Source organism: Pempheris klunzingeri, chromosome 3 (genome assembly GCF_042242105.1).
Source record: "Pempheris klunzingeri isolate RE-2024b chromosome 3, fPemKlu1.hap1, whole genome shotgun sequence".
NCBI classification, from domain to species: domain Eukaryota; kingdom Metazoa; phylum Chordata; class Actinopteri; order Acropomatiformes; family Pempheridae; genus Pempheris; species Pempheris klunzingeri.
This window is the reverse complement of record NC_092014.1, coordinates 1,780,508-1,803,698: the sequence shown is the minus strand read 5'-3', so window position 1 is coordinate 1,803,698 and position 23,191 is coordinate 1,780,508. Positions and strand designations below refer to the sequence as shown.

The 23,191-nt window shown below is 45.6% G+C and overlaps 3 protein-coding genes across 3 annotated transcripts; all 3 read right to left on the bottom strand.

Annotated features, from left to right (window-relative positions):
• Positions 1-2,067: 2,067 nt before the first annotated feature.
• On the bottom strand, positions 2,068-4,238 carry LOC139225620 (E3 ubiquitin-protein ligase TRIM39-like). Its single transcript, XM_070856409.1, has one exon. The coding sequence runs from the start codon at positions 4,230-4,232 to the stop codon at positions 2,580-2,582; it is 1,653 nt and encodes a 550-aa protein (XP_070712510.1). The 5' UTR covers positions 4,233-4,238; the 3' UTR covers positions 2,068-2,579.
• A 5,078-nt stretch (positions 4,239-9,316) lies between these two features.
• Positions 9,317-11,491, bottom strand: LOC139225600 (E3 ubiquitin-protein ligase TRIM39-like). The gene has a single exon (XM_070856383.1). The coding sequence runs from the start codon at positions 11,483-11,485 to the stop codon at positions 9,833-9,835; it is 1,653 nt and encodes a 550-aa protein (XP_070712484.1). The 5' UTR covers positions 11,486-11,491; the 3' UTR covers positions 9,317-9,832.
• Positions 11,492-17,006: 5,515 nt separating this feature from the next.
• On the bottom strand, positions 17,007-18,744 carry LOC139198583 (E3 ubiquitin-protein ligase TRIM39-like). Its single transcript, XM_070827475.1, has one exon. It carries the CDS (start codon positions 18,736-18,738, stop codon positions 17,086-17,088), a length of 1,653 nt encoding a protein of 550 aa, XP_070683576.1. The 5' UTR covers positions 18,739-18,744; the 3' UTR covers positions 17,007-17,085.
• Positions 18,745-23,191: the final 4,447 nt, after the last annotated feature.

Below are 23,191 nucleotides of genomic sequence, written 5' to 3'. Positions count from 1 at the left end.
GCTCCCCTCCCAGGTCTGGCTCCAGAAGGGGGTCCCTGATTCCCTAACCCGGGTGAGGGTACGTTGCTCTTTGGGTTCTGCTTCATACAGGGTTTTTGAACCGCTCTTACTCTGGCCCCTCCCCTGGAACCACTTTGCCTTTGGAGACCCTACCAGGGGCCATAGCCCCGACAACACAGCTCCCAGGTTCTCAGGGAAGCACAAACTCCCCGACCACGATAAGGCGGCGATTCATTGGGGGATTCCATTCCAGAGAGACCAGACAATACTATTTTGTTGTCAGTGTGGAAATTTAACCTGAAACAATGAGGTCGACTTTCAGCAAACAGAACTTGAATTATTGTTGTTGTCCGTCTTGTTGCCTGCAAGAAGAAGCACTACAGGAAACTACAGATGAAAACAGGAAACTGCTCCTTTATTCCCAGTTTTCACAGGACATTAAACTGTCTGTACTGGTGAAATCATTTCATCATTACAATGAGTGCTTCTTAAGTCTTGGACTAATGCTTCAGAGTCTAAAACTGTCTGTTAGCCTCAATAGAGACGTCATAGAGTTTCTACTGCACAGTGGCTGCTGATGAAGATGAAGGTAAGCAGACATTGTGTTTTGCATCATGAATGAATGTAGCTGAAAGCTGTACTGATGTTACCATCAGGCTGTGGGGTGTAACTGTAACGTCTGGTGACAGTGGGAAGCTTTAAAGAGTTTACACCACTTTGTTTATGGTGATCAACATTACATTTTCTTTCTGTGCTCTCATCACTTTTATTGTCATTCTTATCTTTTCTGGGTCAATCTTCTCCATCCAGGTTATTCAAAGTGTAAAAAACCAAAGAGTCAATCTTCCAAATAGGCACCGGGAGAGTTCAGAGTTCAGCACAGTGGAGGTTTATTGTCCACAACAAAGCCCAAACAAACAGTTCTGACTAAACAATGCACGGGTTCCATCTTTTATAACCCAAAACCAGCATCTGCCTGCCCCCTAGCATCTTTCCCCAACCAATGAAATTATACCACCTTTGATGAGGAGGAGTTTGTCCCTCTGAACTCCACTTGACCTGATCACTTTGTCCGACCTTGTGAGCTTCCACTGAGCAGCTATTATTTTGTCTTTATCCTACAGCACCATCTGCTGACACTATTAGGTTCCAGCTCCTCCTCAACACTTTTTAAACAATACTTTCACTTCAATTTACACTTTTAAGGTTCTGGTTTCCTCTTACTGCATTTTTTAAGTGTTAAGTGTTAAAAAATCCTATATTTAAAACAGAGTATAAAATGTGATATTTGGTTGCATTGTTTCATGCTTATTGATTGGTTACATCTTCTATTACCTTGGTTATTTGATCAACACTCCTGTCATACTAACCATCGTGTATCAGTTCCTACCACATCTTAATCAATACATTATATTTACATCATGTGATATCTCAGTATTTGATACCACAGATGTTTCATCTTGTTATAAAGTGAAACCAGAGTGTGCTGTTGGAAAACATCATTTTGTTTAGTTTGAAAACGTCAGTCTGCCAAAACATCTCAACTCAAGGACCACTTGTTGTCTTCTTCCAGAGTTTTTGACCGTGTCACATGGTCTTCAGTTGTCACAGAACTGTAGGTGTTCAAACTTTCCCCTTTTCTAAGCATTTTCAGGAGTTTGAAGGTGAATTAAGTATTTGTGATGAGTGAGGTGTTATGTTACAGTTTAAGGCAGAAAGGATGAGTTCATGTGTGAGTTTATTGTGAGAAGCTGGGAAGAGGAGCAGTCTGGTCGGCCGCCCTCCCCCGTCAGTCATGTGACCCTCATCATATTCGTCCCGGCCGTCTCTCCCGTACTCACCCCAAAACCTGCCAGGGAGATGAGCGAGTTCAGGCTGCACCAATGAAATGATTCACATGCAGGACGACGTGTGGATTTTACTGAACATGTGAAAAAGGTAAAAGTCATTTTAGTCAAACAGCAGGAAGCACACGGTCGGGCTGAAGGCAAACGGTTAAAACCCTGAAGATTTCCACAGAATCAAAGTCCAATTTTCAAACTATTTATTGATGATTGGCAGAAACAGTTCTTTAATGTCTTTAAATCCAGTAATTACCTCTCTCCATTGTACAATCACACATTTACAGATTATTCACCATGAACCACAAATTATTCACAAACCACATAAAAACTGACCAAAGCCACCAGTAATTCACCAAACCACTTTTCACATCACATAGAAAATTCTGCATCAGTTCTGTTAATCACTTTGTCCATTAAGTTTTTGTAGCCGTCATAACAAAGACAAGCTGTTCTCTGTAGACACTGCAGGTATGTAATGGACCGAACTGTTGACGACACAGTGAAATATTCAGCAGCATGTTTTCTGTGGCTGCACATCAAATAGAAGAACAGTAATAAAACAGAAACAAATGACCCAAAAATCAGCAAACTGACGTGTTTCCTCTGTGATGGATCCATATAAATCAATCACCAAAGCAAACAGATTCTGTATGAAATCAGATATTTCATCGACACTATAAATATTCATTCGCTCTCTTAAATGCAGTAAATCATCACATGAAATAAGAGAAGTCATCAGTCTACTGCGTGTACAGGAGAGATGATCAGAGGGGCAGAGTTTTTGCCTCCATCATTAAGACACGGATTGAAGTAGGGGAAGAGTTTCTCAGTGAAGGAGCAGCCGGTGAAGGAGTAGATGAGAGCTGCAGCATCTACGTCATAAAAGGAGACCAGACCGTCCTCATAGTCCACAAACACCCCCACCTTCTGAGGCTGAGACCTCAGAGAGAGAAGGACTGAAGGGTTCTCACAAGCTTCGTACTCATTCCCATTCCTCAACCATACAGTCCAGTAACCATCCTCAGGGCTCAGTCTAATGTTCTCTTTCCTGTTGATCGACTCTCTGGCCACTCCTAAAGACCATTTAGTTTTTCCTTTAACCTGAACCTCAAAGTAGAATCTGCCTGAAGAGAAACTCTGCTCTCCTAAGACAATGATATACTTAGAAAACCTCTCTGGATTGTCTGGGAGTTTTTTCCTCTTCACATCACCATCATTCACTTGTTTCCCATCATCAGACAGGATGAGATCAGGATGTGCTGTATCAGGATCAAGAGTCACATCCACTGCAAACTTCTGGACCCTCCTCAGCTCAGCTTTAATCAGCTTCTTCATCTCTTTACTGAGATCCTCCTCCAGCTGAGCCACAGCTCTCCTCACAGTCCCCTCATAGGACGGTGGAGGGACGCTGACCTCTGTCCAGTCCCTGGTGGCTGGAGGCTGGTTGGTGTTGAGGGTCTGGACACTCTGGAGGAGATTGAGGTGGTCTTCAGAGCGTGAGAGCTGCTCCACCTCAGTCCTCCTCTTCATCAGCTCAGAGATTTCCTGTTCCAGCTCTCTGATGAAAGCTTGGGCCTGTTTTTCTGCTCTTTCCTGCTTCTCTTTGATGGTGTTGATGAGCTCTGCCTGGCCTCTCTCAACACGCTCCTTCAGAGAAGTGAAGACCTGAACACCTTCTGCTATCGCTCTGTCTGCATCTTCCTGACTGAGGTCAGCTGACCGTTTGATCTCCTCAATCTTCAGTCGTCTCTTCTGGATCATCTGCTGGATTTCAGCCTCTGTCTTCCCCAGCTCGGCCTTCTGTCCTTCATATTCTTCTTTCAGAGGAACAAACTCATGTGTCTTGTGGTCTAAAACAGAGCAGAGCACGCAGATATACGTCTGGTCGGTCTTACAGAACAGCTCCAGAGGTTTATCGTGCTTCGTACACATCCTGCTGTCCAGGTTCTCCACAGGGTCGATCAGCTGGTGTCTTTTCAGGCCTGAAGCTGTCAGATGAGGCTCCAGGTGAGTCTCACAGTAGGAGACCAGACACACCAGGCAGGACTTCAGGGCCTTCAGTTTGGTTCCAGTGCAGACGTCACAAGGAACTTCTCTTGGTTTGGACACTTGTTGCTCTGAGCTGCTGCTGCTGGCGTCCTGTTGAGCTGACTGTCTGAACTGAGAGACCATCTCAGAGAGCAAAGTGTTGACCCTCAAATCAGGTCTTGTGGTAAAAGCCTCTTTACACAAGGGACACAGAAACCGGTCGTTAGTGTTCCAGTGTTCAGTGATGCAGGTTTTGCAGAAGTTGTGTCCACATGATGTGGTGACAGGATCAGTGAGCACATCCAGACAGAGGGAGCACAGAAACTGATCTTCAGATCTCGGATAGTTTGCTGCAGCCATGTCTGCACACAGTGGGAAAGAAAAGGAAAAACAGTGTAGTCAAAATTGATTGAAGCTTACAGCAGCAGTGAATGTGTTCTTTCAGGCTGAGCGGTAGCTGCATTTTCGTTACTTCGGCTAGCCGTTCTTCTTCTTTTTAGAGCTGTGACGAGAGAAATATCACCTGCTGTGTTCACTGTGTGGCTTTATTCAACACACACAAATTATTCTTCCTGTTGTATTTAATGTGAAGACCACACAGAGTGAATTTCATGTAAGTCAAATGATCTGTTTTAAAATCGAAGACTATTGAAGACTATCCGTGCTGCTGGGCCAAGCCCCTGGGAAGGTCTTCAGGCTTTGAAGTAGGTTTTCAAATATTCGTTCATTTTCAAAAAAAATGTAATAGTTAATACGACTATCGTTTTGCTTTAGAAGTATATTTTCCTTTGTTTTCCTTTGTCAGGTCCCATTTCATGCAACCGATCTTTGCACCCGGACATCAGCTAGAAGCAGCCGCAGGTATTAGCCGGATTATCTTAGCTGTTATCTCGACTCTCCTCCCACTGCGGCGCTTGTTCTGGTTGGACGGAGGATTTCGTGGCCAGCGATCGACTTAACGTTTGCTTTAATCCAAACACTCATGTCCAATATGTAATTCTGCCATGTTTAAGCAATAAAAGCGAAAATAATAATGCGAAGCTTGAAGGTGAGTGTTATCAAACAATAGTTGAACAGTTCATAGATGAACTATCAAATAGTATTTTGGCTTGAACTGCACATCCCTACTTTGAAGCCAGTTTGACCTCGTGGTCAAACGGTGTAATTACAAAAATGGCATCCATCACTTGACGCCAAACTGTTCCCTTGTTTCAAGATCAGAATTTGATCAGAATTAAATCATTTTGTTCCCACTCATCATAGCAGACGGCTGACAGGAAGTCACCTGACTCAGTGCAGGTATGTGGTGCTCTAAGGGCCCAACTATGCAGAAGATCCGCCTCTAATGTTGCACTCAGGTCTCTTTGTACCTCCAGGGGTTTGGCAGAGCTGATGAGAGTGCCAGATTTTGTGAATATTTGAAGCCACAATGCTCTGACTAAGTCTTGCCACGCAAAACACTCAAGAACCCGATCACTGCATATTCTGGCAAAATGCACTGGTTTTGATGAGTGCGCAAAGTTTCCTGAGTTTTTGAGCATCCTAAAGTCTTTAAGCGTTTGCTCATGAGTCCAAATTGGCTGACTTCCTGTTGGGCACTAAGAAATAAGAAAATAAATATGTGTAAGGTTCAGAACTTTGAGAGCGATGATCCCACCGAATTTCATGAACGTCTCGGTCAGTTACTTCCAACATGGCTGAAGTCTGCAGGCCTCGCCCGAGCCCATTCACTGCAGAAGTTTACATTCTTCGCTATATCTGAAGTGAAGCTAATTATCTTGAGTTTTTCAACATTGTCTGCATATAAAGAGGGAAGATGTGTCTCTGCTTCCTACGACTGTACAGAAATTTAGCCGAATTATCCTGGTTATGGCTGCCAGGAAAGTGGAGGGAAACTAAACTCCAACCCACAGAGGATCAGTTTAAAGTCCCTAAAGTCCTGAGAGCTGACACACAGAGGCTGTTTAAAGCTGTTAAAGTGGTCGCTGGACAAACAGCCGTAGTTCTACTTTAACCAACGTCACAAGTGTGAAATGAGAAAAGAGGAACTTCCTGCTGAGCGGAGCTGAAGTTTTGTGTTAATCCTGGTGGTTGAAGCTGTAAATGTGATCATCTGTACTCACCAGTGTTTGGCAGAGGCTCTGCTGTGTTGTTGAGGAGACCTGATGAAGTCAGTCTGGATTTTCTTTAGACAGAAACAAAGACGTGTCTCCACGGCTGCCCGGCTGCCACTCTGACTGACTTTACTTTCAGTTCTGCAGTGTTAAAGCTCTCTACCTGCTCAACCTGTTCCTGCTGCTATTTTGGTTTGGGGTTTTGTTTCCTCCCTCTGATTTGCACAGTTAGGTACTGTCCCTCACCTCCACACCACACTGAAGAGGCTTGTCAACCACAACAGCCCAACAATGTCCAGAGGCCTCAGCATCTCAGGTCAAATCTCAGTGTTGATTGGGTTCAGGAGTTCTTCAAAGTGTCCTTCCCACCACCCTATGATAACCCCAGTCTGGGTCAGCAGTTCTCCTCTCTGGCTGAATACAGCCTGAGCCAACCCCGCTTGCCCTTCCAGAGCCGCCGAATGGTTTGCCAGAACTTCCTTGAGGCCACCCAAAAGTCCCTCTCCATAGCCCCCGAGCCAGCCAGGCTTGAAGGCCTCCTTCAGCTTGACGACCTCCCTCACCGCCAGCGTCCACCAACGACCTTCTGGCCACAGCTCTCAGCAGCTGCCTCTGCAATGGAGGCTTTGAACATGGCCCACTGGGATTCCATGTCCCCAACCTCCCTCGGGATGTACGAGAAACTCTTCCGGAGGTGGGAGTTGAAGACCTCCTAGACAGGGGCCTCCACCAGACGTTCCCAACAAACCCTCACTACATATTTGCACCTACCAGGTCTGTCCGGCAACCTCTCCCACCATCTGATCCATCCAGAGCCTTTAAGAAGGCCGGATACTCTGAACTGCTGTTTGGTGCATATGCACACACAACAATCAGCAACCCAGAGTTGCATGGAGGCGGCCCTCTTGTTCACCCGGGACTCCCTGCTGAGTATCCCCAGACCCGTCTGGCGCCTCTCACTCTGAGCATCTCCATAAAAGGAGAGAGTCCAGCCCCTCTCCAGGAGTTTGGTTCCAGAGTCGATGCTGTGCATGGACGCAAGCCTGACTATATCTAGCTGGTAGCGTTCAGCCTCCCGCACCAGCTCCGACTCAGTAGTCTCCAGAGAGGTGATGTTCCATGTCCTTAGAGCCAGTCTACGATGCCGGGGGTCTGCACGCCCAGGACCTGTAGAGGCTCCTGCAGGTGGTGAGCCCACAGGGTTGCAGTTCCACATTGTTCCTTTTGGGCTTGCTCTGTGGCCCAGCCACTAGACACTCGCCACTGAGCTCCCCTCCCAGGTCTGGCTCCAGAAGGGGGTCCCTGATTCCCTAACCCGGGTGAGGGTACGTTGCTCTTTGGGTTCTGCTTCATACAGGGTTTTTGAACCGCTCTTACTCTGGCCCCTCCCCTGGAACCACTTTGCCTTTGGAGACCCTACCAGGGGCCATAGCCCCGACAACACAGCTCCCAGGTTCTCAGGGAAGCACAAACTCCCCGACCACGATAAGGCGGCGATTCATTGGGGGATTCCATTCCAGAGAGACCAGACAATACTATTTTGTTGTCAGTGTGGAAATTTAACCTGAAACAATGAGGTCGACTTTCAGCAAACAGAACTTGAATTATTGTTGTTGTCCGTCTTGTTGCCTGCAAGAAGAAGCACTGCAGGAAACTACAGATGAAAACAGGAAACTGCTCCTTTATTCCCAGTTTTCACAGGACATTAAACTGTCTGTACTGGTGAAATCATTTCATCATTACAATGAGTGCTTCTTAAGTCTTGGACTAATGCTTCAGAGTCTAAAACTGTCTGTTAGCCTCAATAGAGACGTCATAGAGTTTCTACTGCACAGTGGCTGCTGATGAAGATGAAGGTAAGCAGACATTGTGTTTTGCATCATGAATGAATGTAGCTGAAAGCTGTACTGATGTTACCATCAGGCTGTGGAGTGTAACTGTAACGTCTGGTGACAGTGGGAAGCTTTAAAGAGTTTACACCACTTTGTTTATGGTGATCAACATTACATTTTCTTTCTGTGCTCTCATCACTTTTATTGTCATTCTTATCTTTTCTGGGTCAATCTTCTCCATCCAGGTTATTCAAAGTGTAAAAAACCAAAGAGTCAATCTTCCAAATAGGCACCGGGAGAGTTTAGAGTTCAGCACAGTGGAGGTTTATTGTCCACAACAAAGCCCAAACAAACAGTTCTGACTAAACAATGCACGGGTTCCATCTTTTATAACCCAAAACCAGCATCTGCCTGCCCCCTAGCATCTTTCCCCAACCAATGAAATTATACCACCTTTGATGAGGAGGAGTTTGTCCCTCTGAACTCCACTTGACCTGATCACTTTGTCCGACCTTGTGAGCTTCCACTGAGCAGCTATTATTTTGTCTTTATCCTACAGCACCATCTGCTGACACTATTAGGTTCCAGCTCCTCCTCAACACTTTTTAAACAATACTTTCACTTCAATTTACACTTTTAAGGTTCTGGTTTCCTCTTACTGCATTTTTTAAGTGTTAAGTGTTAAAAAATCCTATATTTAAAACAGAGTATAAAATGTGATATTTGGTTGCATTGTTTCATGCTTATTGATTGGTTACATCTTCTATTACCTTGGTTATTTGATCAACACTCCTGTCATACTAACCATCGTGTATCAGTTCCTACCACATCTTAATCAATACATTATATTTACATCATGTGATATCTCAGTATTTGATACCACAGATGTTTCATCTTGTTATAAAGTGAAACCAGAGTGTGCTGTTGGAAAACATCATTTTGTTTAGTTTGAAAACGTCAGTCTGCCAAAACATCTCAACTCAAGGACCACTTGTTGTCTTCTTCCAGAGTTTTTGACCGTGTCACATGGTCTTCAGTTGTCACAGAACTGTAGGTGTTCAAACTTTCCCCTTTTCTAAGCATTTTCAGGAGTTTGAAGGTGAATTAAGTATTTGTGATGAGTGAGGTGTTATGTTACAGTTTAAGGCAGAAAGGATGAGTTCATGTGTGAGTTTATTGTGAGAAGCTGGGAAGAGGAGCAGTCTGGTCGGCCGCCCTCCCCCGTCAGTCATGTGACCCTCATCATATTCGTCCCGGCCGTCTCTCCCGTACTCACCCCAAAACCTGCCAGGGAGATGAGCGAGTTCAGGCTGCACCAATGAAATGATTCACATGCAGGACGACGTGTGGATTTTACTGAACATGTGAAAAAGGTAAAAGTCATTTTAGTCAAACAGCAGGAAGCACACGGTCGGGCTGAAGGCAAACGGTTAAAACCCTGAAGATTTCCACAGAATCAAAGTCCAATTTTCAAACTATTTATTGATGATTGGCAGAAACAGTTCTTTAATGTCTTTAAATCCAGTAATTACCTCTCTCCATTGTACAATCACACATTTACAGATTATTCACCATGAACCACAAATTATTCACAAACCACATAAAAACTGACCAAAGCCACCAGTAATTCACCAAACCACTTTTCACATCACATAGAAAATTCTGCATCAGTTCTGTTAATCACTTTGTCCATTAAGTTTTTGTAGCCGTCATAACAAAGACAAGCTGTTCTCTGTAGACACTGCAGGTATGTAATGGACCGAACTGTTGACGACACAGTGAAATATTCAGCAGCATGTTTTCTGTGGCTGCACATCAAATAGAAGAACAGTAATAAAACAGAAACAAATGACCCAAAAATCAGCAAACTGACGTGTTTCCTCTGTGATGGATCCATATAAATCAATCACCAAAGCAAACAGATTCTGTATGAAATCAGATATTTCATCGACACTATAAATATTCATTCGCTCTCTTAAATGCAGTAAATCATCACATGAAATAAGAGAAGTCATCAGTCTACTGCGTGTACAGGAGAGATGATCAGAGGGGCAGAGTTTTTGCCTCCATCATTAAGACACGGATTGAAGTAGGGGAAGAGTTTCTCAGTGAAGGAGCAGCCGGTGAAGGAGTAGATGAGAGCTGCAGCATCTACGTCATAAAAGGAGACCAGACCGTCCTCATAGTCCACAAACACCCCCACCTTCTGAGGCTGAGACCTCAGAGAGAGAAGGACTGAAGGGTTCTCACAAGCTTCGTACTCATTCCCATTCCTCAACCATACAGTCCAGTAACCATCCTCAGGGCTCAGTCTAATGTTCTCTTTCCTGCTGATCGACTCTCTGGCCACTCCTAAAGACCATTCAGTTTTTCCTTTAACCTGAACCTCAAAGTAGAATCTGCCTGAAGAGAAACTCTGCTCTCCTAAGACAATGATATACTTAGAAAACCTCTCTGGATTGTCTGGGAGTTTTTTCCTCTTCACATCACCATCATTCACTTGTTTCCCATCATCAGACAGGATGAGATCAGGATGTGCTGTATCAGGATCAAGAGTCACATCCACTGCAAACTTCTGGACCCTCCTCAGCTCAGCTTTAATCAGCTTCTTCATCTCTTTACTGAGATCCTCCTCCAGCTGAGCCACAGCTCTCCTCACAGTCCCCTCATAGGACGGTGGAGGGACGCTGACCTCTGTCCAGTCCCTGGTGGCTGGAGGCTGGTTGGTGTTGAGGGTCTGGACACTCTGGAGGAGATTGAGGTGGTCTTCAGAGCGTGAGAGCTGCTCCACCTCAGTCCTCCTCTTCATCAGCTCAGAGATTTCCTGTTCCAGCTCTCTGATGAAAGCTTGGGCCTGTTTTTCTGCTCTTTCCTGCTTCTCTTTGATGGTGTTGATGAGCTCTGCCTGGCCTCTCTCAACACGCTCCTTCAGAGAAGTGAAGACCTGAACACCTTCTGCTATCGCTCTGTCTGCATCTTCCTGACTGAGGTCAGCTGACCGTTTGATCTCCTCAATCTTCAGTCGTCTCTTCTGGATCATCTGCTGGATTTCAGCCTCTGTCTTCCCCAGCTCGGCCTTCTGTCCTTCATATTCTTCTTTCAGAGGAACAAACTCATGTGTCTTGTGGTCTAAAACAGAGCAGAGCACGCAGATATACGTCTGGTCGGTCTTACAGAACAGCTCCAGAGGTTTATCGTGCTTCGTACACATCCTGCTGTCCAGGTTCTCCACAGGGTCGATCAGCTGGTGTCTTTTCAGGCCTGAAGCTGTCAGATGAGGCTCCAGGTGAGTCTCACAGTAGGAGACCAGACACACCAGGCAGGACTTCAGGGCCTTCAGTTTGGTTCCAGTGCAGACGTCACAAGGAACTTCTCTTGGTTTGGACACTTGTTGCTCTGAGCTGCTGCTGCTGGCGTCCTGTTGAGCTGACTGTCTGAACTGAGAGACCATCTCAGAGAGCAAAGTGTTGACCCTCAAATCAGGTCTTGTGGTAAAAGCCTCTTTACACAAGGGACACAGAAACCGGTCGTTAGTGTTCCAGTGTTCAGTGATGCAGGTTTTGCAGAAGTTGTGTCCACATGATGTGGTGACAGGATCAGTGAGCACATCCAGACAGAGGGAGCACAGAAACTGATCTTCAGATCTCGGATAGTTTGCTGCAGCCATGTCTGCACACAGTGGGAAAGAAAAGGAAAAACAGTGTAGTCAAAATTGATTGAAGCTTACAGCAGCAGTGAATGTGTTCTTTCAGGCTGAGCGGTAGCTGCATTTTCGTTACTTCGGCTAGCCGTTCTTCTTCTTTTTAGAGCTGTGACGAGAGAAATATCACCTGCTGTGTTCACTGTGTGGCTTTATTCAACACACACAAATTATTCTTCCTGTTGTATTTAATGTGAAGACCACACAGAGTGAATTTCATGTAAGTCAAATGATCTGTTTTAAAATCGAAGACTATTGAAGACTATCCGTGCTGCTGGGCCAAGCCCCTGGGAAGGTCTTCAGGCTTTGAAGTAGGTTTTCAAATATTCGTTCATTTTCAAAAAAAATGTAATAGTTAATACGACTATCGTTTTGCTTTAGAAGTATATTTTCCTTTGTTTTCCTTTGTCAGGTCCCATTTCATGCAACCGATCTTTGCACCCGGACATCAGCTAGAAGCAGCCGCAGGTATTAGCCGGATTATCTTAGCTGTTATCTCGACTCTCCTCCCACTGCGGCGCTTGTTCTGGTTGGACGGAGGATTTCGTGGCCAGCGATCGACTTAACGTTTGCTTTAATCCAAACACTCATGTCCAATATGTAATTCTGCCATGTTTAAGCAATAAAAGCGAAAATAATAATGCGAAGCTTGAAGGTGAGTGTTATCAAACAATAGTTGAACAGTTCATAGATGAACTATCAAATAGTATTTTGGCTTGAACTGCACATCCCTACTTTGAAGCCAGTTTGACCTCGTGGTCAAACGGTGTAATTACAAAAATGGCATCCATCACTTGACGCCAAACTGTTCCCTTGTTTCAAGATCAGAATTTGATCAGAATTAAATCATTTTGTTCCCACTCATCATAGCAGACGGCTGACAGGAAGTCACCTGACTCAGTGCAGGTATGTGGTGCTCTAAGGGCCCAACTATGCAGAAGATCCGCCTCTAATGTTGCACTCAGGTCTCTTTGTACCTCCAGGGGTTTGGCAGAGCTGATGAGAGTGCCAGATTTTGTGAATATTTGAAGCCACAATGCTCTGACTAAGTCTTGCCACGCAAAACACTCAAGAACCCGATCACTGCATATTCTGGCAAAATGCACTGGTTTTGATGAGTGCGCAAAGTTTCCTGAGTTTTTGAGCATCCTAAAGTCTTTAAGCGTTTGCTCATGAGTCCAAATTGGCTGACTTCCTGTTGGGCACTAAGAAATAAGAAAATAAATATGTGTAAGGTTCAGAACTTTGAGAGCGATGATCCCACCGAATTTCATGAACGTCTCGGTCAGTTACTTCCAACATGGCTGAAGTCTGCAGGCCTCGCCCGAGCCCATTCACTGCAGAAGTTTACATTCTTCGCTATATCTGAAGTGAAGCTAATTATCTTGAGTTTTTCAACATTGTCTGCATATAAAGAGGGAAGATGTGTCTCTGCTTCCTACGACTGTACAGAAATTTAGCCGAATTATCCTGGTTATGGCTGCCAGGAAAGTGGAGGGAAACTAAACTCCAACCCACAGAGGATCAGTTTAAAGTCCCTAAAGTCCTGAGAGCTGACACACAGAGGCTGTTTAAAGCTGTTAAAGTGGTCGCTGGACAAACAGCCGTAGTTCTACTTTAACCAACGTCACAAGTGTGAAATGAGAAAAGAGGAACTTCCTGCTGAGCGGAGCTGAAGTTTTGTGTTAATCCTGGTGGTTGAAGCTGTAAATGTGATCATCTGTACTCACCAGTGTTTGGCAGAGGCTCTGCTGTGTTGTTGAGGAGACCTGATGAAGTCAGTCTGGATTTTCTTTAGACAGAAACAAAGACGTGTCTCCACGGCTGCCCGGCTGCCACTCTGACTGACTTTACTTTCAGTTCTGCAGTGTTAAAGCTCTCTACCTGCTCAACCTGTTCCTGCTGCTATTTTGGTTTGGGGTTTTGTTTCCTCCCTCTGATTTGCACAGTTAGGTACTGTCCCTCACCTCCACACCACACTGAAGAGGCTTGTCAACCACAACAGCCCAACAATGTCCAGAGGCCTCAGCATCTCAGGTCAAATCTCAGTGTTGATTGGGTTCAGGAGTTCTTCAAAGTGTCCTTCCCACCACCCTATGATAACCCCAGTCTGGGTCAGCAGTTCTCCTCTCTGGCTGAATACAGCCTGAGCCAACCCCGCTTGCCCTTCCAGAGCCGCCGAATGGTTTGCCAGAACTTCCTTGAGGCCACCCAAAAGTCCCTCTCCATAGCCCCCGAGCCAGCCAGGCTTGAAGGCCTCCTTCAGCTTGACGACCTCCCTCACCGCCAGCGTCCACCAACGACCTTCTGGCCACAGCTCTCAGCAGCTGCCTCTGCAATGGAGGCTTTGAACATGGCCCACTGGGATTCCATGTCCCCAACCTCCCTCGGGATGTACGAGAAACTCTTCCGGAGGTGGGAGTTGAAGACCTCCTAGACAGGGGCCTCCACCAGACGTTCCCAACAAACCCTCACTACATATTTGCACCTACCAGGTCTGTCCGGCAACCTCTCCCACCATCTGATCCATCCAGAGCCTTTAAGAAGGCCGGATACTCTGAACTGCTGTTTGGTGCATATGCACACACAACAATCAGCAACCCAGAGTTGCATGGAGGCGGCCCTCTTGTTCACCCGGGACTCCCTGCTGAGTATCCCCAGACCCGTCTGGCGCCTCTCACTCTGAGCATCTCCATAAAAGGAGAGAGTCCAGCCCCTCTCCAGGAGTTTGGTTCCAGAGTCGATGCTGTGCATGGACGCAAGCCTGACTATATCTAGCTGGTAGCGTTCAGCCTCCCGCACCAGCTCCGACTCAGTAGTCTCCAGAGAGGTGATGTTCCATGTCCTTAGAGCCAGTCTACGATGCCGGGGGTCTGCACGCCCAGGACCTGTAGAGGCTCCTGCAGGTGGTGAGCCCACAGGGTTGCAGTTCCACATTGTTCCTTTTGGGCTTGCTCTGTGGCCCAGCCACTAGACACTCGCCACTGAGCTCCCCTCCCAGGTCTGGCTCCAGAAGGGGGTCCCTGATTCCCTAACCCGGGTGAGGGTACGTTGCTCTTTGGGTTCTGCTTCATACAGGGTTTTTGAACCGCTCTTACTCTGGCCCCTCCCCTGGAACCACTTTGCCTTTGGAGACCCTACCAGGGGCCATAGCCCCGACAACACAGCTCCCAGGTTCTCAGGGAAGCACAAACTCCCCGACCACGATAAGGCGGCGATTCATTGGGGGATTCCATTCCAGAGAGACCAGACAATACTATTTTGTTGTCAGTGTGGAAATTTAACCTGAAACAATGAGGTCGACTTTCAGCAAACAGAACTTGAATTATTGTTGTTGTCCGTCTTGTTGCCTGCAAGAAGAAGCACTGCAGGAAACTACAGATGAAAACAGGAAACTGCTCCTTTATTCCCAGTTTTCACAGGACATTAAACTGTCTGTACTGGTGAAATCATTTCATCATTACAATGAGTGCTTCTTAAGTCTTGGACTAATGCTTCAGAGTCTAAAACTGTCTGTTAGCCTCAATAGAGACGTCATAGAGTTTCTACTGCACAGTGGCTGCTGATGAAGATGAAGGTAAGCAGACATTGTGTTTTGCATCATGAATGAATGTAGCTGAAAGCTGTACTGATGTTACCATCAGGCTGTGGAGTGTAACTGTAACGTCTGGTGACAGTGGGAAGCTTTAAAGAGTTTACACCACTTTGTTTATGGTGATCAACATTACATTTTCTTTCTGTGCTCTCATCACTTTTATTGTCATTCTTATCTTTTCTGGGTCAATCTTCTCCATCCAGGTTATTCAAAGTGTAAAAAACCAAAGAGTCAATCTTCCAAATAGGCACCGGGAGAGTTTAGAGTTCAGCACAGTGGAGGTTTATTGTCCACAACAAAGCCCAAACAAACAGTTCTGACTAAACAATGCACGGGTTCCATCTTTTATAACCCAAAACCAGCATCTGCCTGCCCCCTAGCATCTTTCCTCAACCAATGAAATTATACCACCTTTGATGAGGAGGAGTTTGTCCCTCTGAACTCCACTTGACCTGATCACTTTGTCCGACCTTGTGAGCTTCCACTGAGCAGCTATTATTTTGTCTTTATCCTACAGCACCATCTGCTGACACTATTAGGTTCCAGCTCCTCCTCAACACTTTTTAAACAGTACTTTCACTTCAATTTACACTTTTAAGGTTCTGGTTTCCTCTTACTGCATTTTTTAAGTGTTAAGTGTTAAAAAATCCTATATTTAAAACAGAGTATAAAATGTGATATTTGGTTGCATTGTTTCATGCTTATTGATTGGTTACATCTTCTATTACCTTGGTTATTTGATCAACACTCCTGTCATACTAACCATCGTGTATCAGTTCCTACCACATCTTAATCAATACATTATATTTACATCATGTGATATCTCAGTATTTGATACCACAGATGTTTCATCTTGTTATAAAGTGAAACCAGAGTGTGCTGTTGGAAAACATCATTTTGTTTAGTTTGAAAACGTCAGTCTGCCAAAACATCTCAACTCAAGGACCACTTGTTGTCTTCTTCCAGAGTTTTTGACCGTGTCACATGGTCTTCAGTTGTCACAGAACTGTAGGTGTTCAAACTTTCCCCTTTTCTAAGCATTTTCAGGAGTTTGAAGGTGAATTAAGTATTTGTGATGAGTGAGGTGTTATGTTACAGTTTAAGGCAGAAAGGATGAGTTCATGTGTGAGTTTATTGTGAGAAGCTGGGAAGAGGAGCAGTCTGGTCGGCCGCCCTCCCCCGTCAGTCATGTGACCCTCATCATATTCGTCCCGGCCGTCTCTCCCGTACTCACCCCAAAACCTGCCAGGGAGATGAGCGAGTTCAGGCTGCACCAATGAAATGATTCACATGCAGGACGACGTGTGGATTTTACTGAACATGTGAAAAAGGTAAAAGTCATTTTAGTCAAACAGCAGGAAGCACACGGTCGGGCTGAAGGCAAACGGTTAAAACCCTGAAGATTTCCACAGAATCAAAGTCCAATTTTCAAACTATTTATTGATGATTGGCAGAAACAGTTCTTTAATGTCTTTAAATCCAGTAATTACCTCTCTCCATTGTACAATCACACATTTACAGATTATTCACCATGAACCACAAATTATTCACAAACCACATAAAAACTGACCAAAGCCACCAGTAATTCACCAAACCACTTTTCACATCACATAGAAAATTCTGCATCAGTTCTGTTAATCACTTTGTCCATTAAGTTTTTGTAGCCGTCATAACAAAGACAAGCTGTTCTCTGTAGACACTGCAGGTATGTAATGGACCGAACTGTTGACGACACAGTGAAATATTCAGCAGCATGTTTTCTGTGGCTGCACATCAAATAGAAGAACAGTAATAAAACAGAAACAAATGACCCAAAAATCAGCAAACTGACGTGTTTCCTCTGTGATGGATCCATATAAATCAATCACCAAAGAAAACAGATTCTGTATGAAATCAGATATTTCATCGACACTATAAATATTCATTCGCTCTCTTAAATGCAGTAAATCATCACATGAAATAAGAGAAGTCATCAGTCTACTGCGTGTACAGGAGAGATGATCAGAGGGGCAGAGTTTTTGCCTCCATCATTAAGACACGGATTGAAGTAGGGGAAGAGTTTCTCAGTGAAGGAGCAGCCGGTGAAGGAGTAGATGAGAGCTGCAGCATCTACGTCATAAAAGGAGACCAGACCGTCCTCATAGTCCACAAACACCCCCACCTTCTGAGGCTGAGACCTCAGAGAGAGAAGGACTGAAGGGTTCTCACAAGCTTCGTACTCATTCCCATTCCTCAACCATACAGTCCAGTAACCATCCTCAGGGCTCAGTCTAATGTTCTCTTTCCTGTTGATCGACTCTCTGGCCACTCCTAAAGACCATTCAGTTTTTCCTTTAACCTGAACCTCAAAGTAGAATCTGCCTGAAGAGAAACTCTGCTCTCCTAAGACAATGATATACTTAGAAAACCTCTCTGGATTGTCTGGGAGTTTTTTCCTCTTCACATCACCATCATTCACTTGTTTCCCATCATCAGACAGGATGAGATCAGGATGTGCTGTATCAGGATCAAGAGTCACATCCACTGCAAACTTCTGGACCCTCCTCAGCTCAGCTTTAATCAGCTTCTTCATCTCTTTACTGAGATCCTCCTCCAGCTGAGCCACAGCTCTCCTCACAGTCCCCTCATAGGACGGTGGAGGGACGCTGACCTCTGTCCAGTCCCTGGTGGCTGGAGGCTGGTTGGTGTTGAGGGTCTGGACACTCTGGAGGAGATGGAGGTGGTCTTCAGAGCGTGAGAGCTGCTCCACCTCAGTCCTCCTCTTCATCAGCTCAGAGATTTCCTGTTCCAGCTCTCTGATGAAAGCTTGGGCCTGTTTTTCTGCTCTTTCCTGCTTCTCTTTGATGGTGTTGATGAGCTCTGCCTGGCCTCTCTCAACACGCTCCTTCAGAGAAGTGAAGACCTGAACACCTTCTGCTATCGCTCTGTCTGCATCTTCCTGACTGAGGTCAGCTGACCGTTTGATCTCCTCAATCTTCAGTCGTCTCTTCTGGATCATCTGCTGGATTTCAGCCTCTGTCTTCCCCAGCTCGGCCTTCTGTCCTTCATATTCTTCTTTCAGAGGAACAAACTCATGTGTCTTGTGGTCTAAAACAGAGCAGAGCACGCAGATATACGTCTGGTCGGTCTTACAGAACAGCTCCAGAGGTTTATCGTGCTTCGTACACATCCTGCTGTCCAGGTTCTCCACAGGGTCGATCAGCTGGTGTCTTTTCAGGCCTGAAGCTGTCAGATGAGGCTCCAGGTGAGTCTCACAGTAGGAGACCAGACACACCAGGCAGGACTTCAGGGCCTTCAGTTTGGTTCCAGTGCAGACGTCACAAGGAACTTCTCTTGGTTTGGACACTTGTTGCTCTGAGCTGCTGCTGCTGGCGTCCTGTTGAGCTGACTGTCTGAACTGAGAGACCATCTCAGAGAGCAAAGTGTTGACCCTCAAATCAGGTCTTGTGGTAAAAGCCTCTTTACACAAGGGACACAGAAACCGGTCGTTAGTGTTCCAGTGTTCAGTGATGCAGGTTTTGCAGAAGTTGTGTCCACATGGTGTGGTGACAGGATCAGTGAGCACATCCAGACAGAGGGAGCACAGAAACTGATCTTCAGATCTCGGATAGTTTGCTGCAGCCATGTCTGCACACAGTGGGAAAGAAAAGGAAAAACAGTGTAGTCAAAATTGATTGAAGCTTACAGCAGCAGTGAATGTGTTCTTTCAGGCTGAGCGGTAGCTGCATTTTCGTTACTTCGGCTAGCCGTTCTTCTTCTTTTTAGAGCTGTGACGAGAGAAATATCACCTGCTGTGTTCACTGTGTGGCTTTATTCAACACACACAAATTATTCTTCCTGTTGTATTTAATGTGAAGACCACACAGAGTGAATTTCATGTAAGTCAAATGATCTGTTTTAAAATCGAAGACTATTGAAGACTATCCGTGCTGCTGGGCCAAGCCCCTGGGAAGGTCTTCAGGCTTTGAAGTAGGTTTTCAAATATTCGTTCATTTTCAAAAAAAATGTAATAGTTAATACGACTATCGTTTTGCTTTAGAAGTATATTTTCCTTTGTTTTCCTTTGTCAGGTCCCATTTCATGCAACCGATCTTTGCACCCGGACATCAGCTAGAAGCAGCCGCAGGTATTAGCCGGATTATCTTAGCTGTTATCTCGACTCTCCTCCCACTGCGGCGCTTGTTCTGGTTGGACGGAGGATTTCGTGGCCAGCGATCGACTTAACGTTTGCTTTAATCCAAACACTCATGTCCAATATGTAATTCTGCCATGTTTAAGCAATAAAAGCGAAAATAATAATGCGAAGCTTGAAGGTGAGTGTTATCAAACAATAGTTGAACAGTTCATAGATGAACTATCAAATAGTATTTTGGCTTGAACTGCACATCCCTACTTTGAAGCCAGTTTGACCTCGTGGTCAAACGGTGTAATTACAAAAATGGCATCCATCACTTGACGCCAAACTGTTCCCTTGTTTCAAGATCAGAATTTGATCAGAATTAAATCATTTTGTTCCCACTCATCATAGCAGACGGCTGACAGGAAGTCACCTGACTCAGTGCAGGTATGTGGTGCTCTAAGGGCCCAACTATGCAGAAGATCCGCCTCTAATGTTGCACTCAGGTCTCTTTGTACCTCCAGGGGTTTGGCAGAGCTGATGAGAGTGCCAGATTTTGTGAATATTTGAAGCCACAATGCTCTGACTAAGTCTTGCCACGCAAAACACTCAAGAACCCGATCACTGCATATTCTGGCAAAATGCACTGGTTTTGATGAGTGCGCAAAGTTTCCTGAGTTTTTGAGCATCCTAAAGTCTTTAAGCGTTTGCTCATGAGTCCAAATTGGCTGACTTCCTGTTGGGCACTAAGAAATAAGAAAATAAATATGTGTAAGGTTCAGAACTTTGAGAGCGATGATCCCACCGAATTTCATGAACGTCTCGGTCAGTTACTTCCAACATGGCTGAAGTCTGCAGGCCTCGCCCGAGCCCATTCACTGCAGAAGTTTACATTCTTCGCTATATCTGAAGTGAAGCTAATTATCTTGAGTTTTTCAACATTGTCTGCATATAAAGAGGGAAGATGTGTCTCTGCTTCCTACGACTGTACAGAAATTTAGCCGAATTATCCTGGTTATGGCTGCCAGGAAAGTGGAGGGAAACTAAACTCCAACCCACAGAGGATCAGTTTAAAGTCCCTAAAGTCCTGAGAGCTGACACACAGAGGCTGTTTAAAGCTGTTAAAGTGGTCGCTGGACAAACAGCCGTAGTTCTACTTTAACCAACGTCACAAGTGTGAAATGAGAAAAGAGGAACTTCCTGCTGAGCGGAGCTGAAGCTTTGTGTTGATCCTGGTGGTTGAAGCTGTAAATGTGATCATCTGTACTCACCAGTGTTTGGCAGAGGCTCTGCTGTGTTGTTGAGGAGACCTGATGAAGTCAGTCTGGATTTTCTTTAGACAGAAACAAAGACGTGTCTCCACGGCTGCCCGGCTGCCACTCTGACTGACTTTACTTTCATTGCTGCAGTGTGAAAGCTCTCTACCTGCTCAACCTGTTCCTGCTGCTATTTTGGTTTGGGGTTTTGTTTCCTCCCTCTGATTTGCACAGTTAGGTACTGTCCCTCACCTCCACACCACACTGAAGAGGCTTGTCAACCACAACAGCCCAACAATGTCCAGAGGCCTCAGCATCTCAGGTCAAATCTCAGTGTTGATTGGGTTCAGGAGTTCTTCAAAGTGTCCTTCCCACCACCCTATGATATCCCCAGTCCGGGTCAGCAGTTCTCCTCTCTGGCTGAATACAGCCTGAGCCAACCCCGCTTGCCCTTCCAGAGCCGCCGAATGGTTTGCCAGAACTTCCTTGAGGCCACCCAAAAGTCCCTCTCCATAGCCCCCGAGCCAGCCAGGCTTGAAGGCCTCCTTCAGCTTGACGACCTCCCTCACCGCCAGCGTCCACCAACGACCTTCTGGCCACAGCTCTCAGCAGCTGCCTCTGCAATGGAGGCTTTGAACATGGCCCACTGGGATTCCATGTCCCCAACCTCCCTCGGGATGTACGAGAAACTCTTCCGGAGGTGGGAGTTGAAGACCTCCTAGACAGGGGCCTCCACCAGACGTTCCCAACAAACCCTCACTACATATTTGCACCTACCAGGTCTGTCCGGCAACCTCTCCCACCATCTGATCCATCCAGAGCCTTTAAGAAGGCCGGATACTCTGAACTGCTGTTTGGTGCATATGCACACACAACAATCAGCAACCCAGAGTTTCATGGAGGCGGCCCTCTTGTTCACCCGGGACTCCCTGCTGAGTATCCCCAGACCCGTCTGGCGCCTCTCACTCTGAGCATCTCCATAAAAGGAGAGAGTCCAGCCCCTCTCCAGGAGTTTGGTTCCAGAGTCGATGCTGTGCATGGACGCAAGCCTGACTATATCTAGCTGGTAGCGTTCAGCCTCCCGCACCAGCTCCGACTCAGTAGTCTCCAGAGAGGTGATGTTCCATGTCCTTAGAGCCAGTCTACGATGCCGGGGGTCTGCACGCCCAGGACCTGTAGAGGCTCCTGCAGGTGGTGAGCCCACAGGGTTGCAGTTCCACATTGTTCCTTTTGGGCTTGCTCTGTGGCCCAGCCACTAGACACTCGCCACTGAGCTCCCCTCCCAGGTCTGGCTCCAGAAGGGGGTCCCTGATTCCCTAACCCGGGTGAGGGTACGTTGCTCTTTGGGTTCTGCTTCATACAGGGTTTTTGAACCGCTCTTACTCTGGCCCCTCCCCTGGAACCACTTTGCCTTTGGAGACCCTACCAGGGGCCATAGCCCCGACAACACAGCTCCCAGGTTCTCAGGGAAGCACAAACTCCCCGACCACGATAAGGCGGCGATTCATTGGGGGATTCCATTCCAGAGAGACCAGACAATACTATTTTGTTGTCAGTGTGGAAATTTAACCTGAAACAATGAGGTCGACTTTCAGCAAACAGAACTTGAATTATTGTTGTTGTCCGTCTTGTTGCCTGCAAGAAGAAGCACTACAGGAAACTACAGATGAAAACAGGAAACTGCTCCTTTATTCCCAGTTTTCACAGGACATTAAACTGTCTGTACTGGTGAAATCATTTCATCATTACAATGAGTGCTTCTTAAGTCTTGGACTAATGCTTCAGAGTCTAAAACTGTCTGTTAGCCTCAATAGAGACGTCATAGAGTTTCTACTGCACAGTGGCTGCTGATGAAGATGAAGGTAAGCAGACATTGTGTTTTGCATCATGAATGAATGTAGCTGAAAGCTGTACTGATGTTACCATCAGGCTGTGGAGTGTAACTGTAACGTCTGGTGACAGTGGGAAGCTTTAAAGAGTTTACACCACTTTGTTTATGGTGATCAACATTACATTTTCTTTCTGTGCTCTCATCACTTTTATTGTCATTCTTATCTTTTCTGGGTCAATCTTCTCCATCCAGGTTATTCAAAGTGTAAAAAACCAAAGAGTCAATCTTCCAAATAGGCACCGGGAGAGTTCAGAGTTCAGCACAGTGGAGGTTTATTGTCCACAACAAAGCCCAAACAAACAGTTCTGACTAAACAATGCACGGGTTCCATCTTTTATAACCCAAAACCAGCATCTGCCTGCCCCCTAGCATCTTTCCTCAACCAATGAAATTATACCACCTTTGATGAGGAGGAGTTTGTCCCTCTGAACTCCACTTGACCTGATCACTTTGTCCGACCTTGTGAGCTTCCACTGAACAGCTATTATTTTGTCTTTATCCTACAGCACCATCTGCTGACACTATTAGGTTCCAGCTCCTCCTCAACACTTTTTAAACAATACTTTCACTTCAATTTACACCTTTAAGGTTCTGGTTTCCTCTTTCTGCATTTTTTAAACAAAGTGTTAAAAAATCCTATATTTAAAACAGAGTATAAAATGTCATATTTGGTTGCATTGTTTCATGCTTATTGATTGGTTACATCTTCTATTACCTTGGTTATTTGATCAACACTCCTGTCATACTAACCATCGTGTATCAGTTCCTACCACATCTTAATCAATACATTATATTTACATCATGTGATATCTCA